The sequence below is a fragment of the Olea europaea genome, unplaced genomic scaffold (genome assembly GCF_002742605.1).
Source record: "Olea europaea var. sylvestris unplaced genomic scaffold, O_europaea_v1 scaffold26102, whole genome shotgun sequence".
In the NCBI taxonomy this organism is placed as follows: Eukaryota; Viridiplantae; Streptophyta; class Magnoliopsida; order Lamiales; family Oleaceae; genus Olea; species Olea europaea.
Window position 1 is genome coordinate 1 of NW_019244426.1, and position 1549 is coordinate 1549.

The 1549-nt window shown below is 40.2% G+C and overlaps 1 protein-coding gene across 1 annotated transcript; it reads left to right on the forward strand.

The window, feature by feature from the left end:
- Positions 1 to 24: 24 nt before the first annotated feature.
- Positions 25 to 1545, forward strand: LOC111383089 (protein NRT1/ PTR FAMILY 8.1-like; the record flags this gene model as incomplete). Its single annotated transcript, XM_023007158.1, has 4 exons — positions 25 to 179; positions 274 to 491; positions 624 to 1177; positions 1257 to 1545. Coding segments are annotated over exons 1-4 (1167 nt in total), but the record flags the coding sequence as incomplete, so codon positions are not given.
- Between the last annotated feature and the right edge of the window lie 4 nt (positions 1546 to 1549).

Genomic DNA, 1549 nt, shown 5'->3' on the forward strand with positions numbered 1-1549 from the left:
GCTTCCTTAAATTACTTGAGCAGAATTGAGGCATCAAACACTGAAAATTGAGTGAATTTCTGTATCTAAAATCATGGCTGAAGAAGATATATATACGAAAGATGGGACGACAGATTATCGTAATAAACCTGCAATCAAACGGGAAACTGGGACCTGGAAAGCATGTCCTTACATCCTTGGTATCTCTTCTTCATTTCGTAGATGAAATGTTTTAACATCTCTCGATTTTGTTGTTTTTTCGCTTTATGTTTCCAATATTGTTTGGTTGAATAGGAAATGAATGTTGTGAGAGGTTGGCATATTATGGGATCAACACAAATCTGGTAAATTATCTCAAATTTCAAATGAACAAGAACAATGTTGTGGCAGTTACTAACGTTACGAATTGGTCTGGTACGTGCTATGTCACACCTCTGCTGGGAGCCTTTCTAGCCGATGCCTATATGGGACGATATTGGACAATTGCAACCTTCTCAATCATTTATGTCTTCGTAAGTCTAAGTTTATCCCAAGATTTGATCCTCATTTGAATAAACTAGTGTTTGATTCATGCTTTTTACCCTTTATGGTATACTGAATATAAGTCAATAACTTCTCAGTCTACTGAGTCTAATTTGATACAGGGGATGACATTGTTGACATTATCGGCATCAGTCCATGGACTCAAACCATTTTGTGATGAGAAAAATGTGTGCCATCCAACAGGCATTCAAACTGGATTTTTCTACCTTGGGCTTTACCTAATCGCCCTAGGTACCGGGGGAATCAAGCCGTGTGTTTCTTCCTTCGGTGCAGATCAATTCGATGATTCTGACGAGGCCGAAAAGAAGAACAAAAGTTCTTTCTTCAACTGGTTTTATTTCTCAATCAATATAGGTGCCCTTGTTGCTTCTACTGTTCTTGTATGGATACAAACAAATGTAGGGTGGGGGTGGGGTTTTGGTATCCCAGCTGTGGCCATGGCAGTTGCTGTGGTCAGTTTTTTCTTGGGTACACGCCTTTATCGCAACCAGAGGCCCGGAGGGAGCCCCTTAACTCGAATAGGCCAAGTGCTAGTTGCATCCTTCAGAAAAATTGGAGTACAAGTGCCTCAGAATAAGTCTCTTCTCTATGAGACTGCAGATGAAAAATCAGCTGTTCAAGGAAGTAGAAAACTTGATCACACAAAACAGTTCGGGTAACATTCTCTAATGGTGAATAGTTGATTGATCTCTAGAAAAATAAAAGTAACGCTCTTTTTTATGTTTCTCAATCAGTTTCTTTGACAAGGCTGCTGTGGAGACACAATCAGATCGTGTCAAGGGCTCGATTGACGCCTGGAGACTCTGCACCGTCACTCAAGTCGAAGAACTTAAATCAATTATACGTTTGCTTCCCATATGGGCTACTGGGATTATTTTTAGCGCTGTGTATAGCCAAATGGGCACATTATTCGTTCTACAAGGCAACACGATGGATCTTCATATGGGAAAATCATTCAAAATCCCATCGGCTTCTCTATCCCTATTCGACACAATCAGTGTCATTTTTTGGGTTCCTGTCTATGATC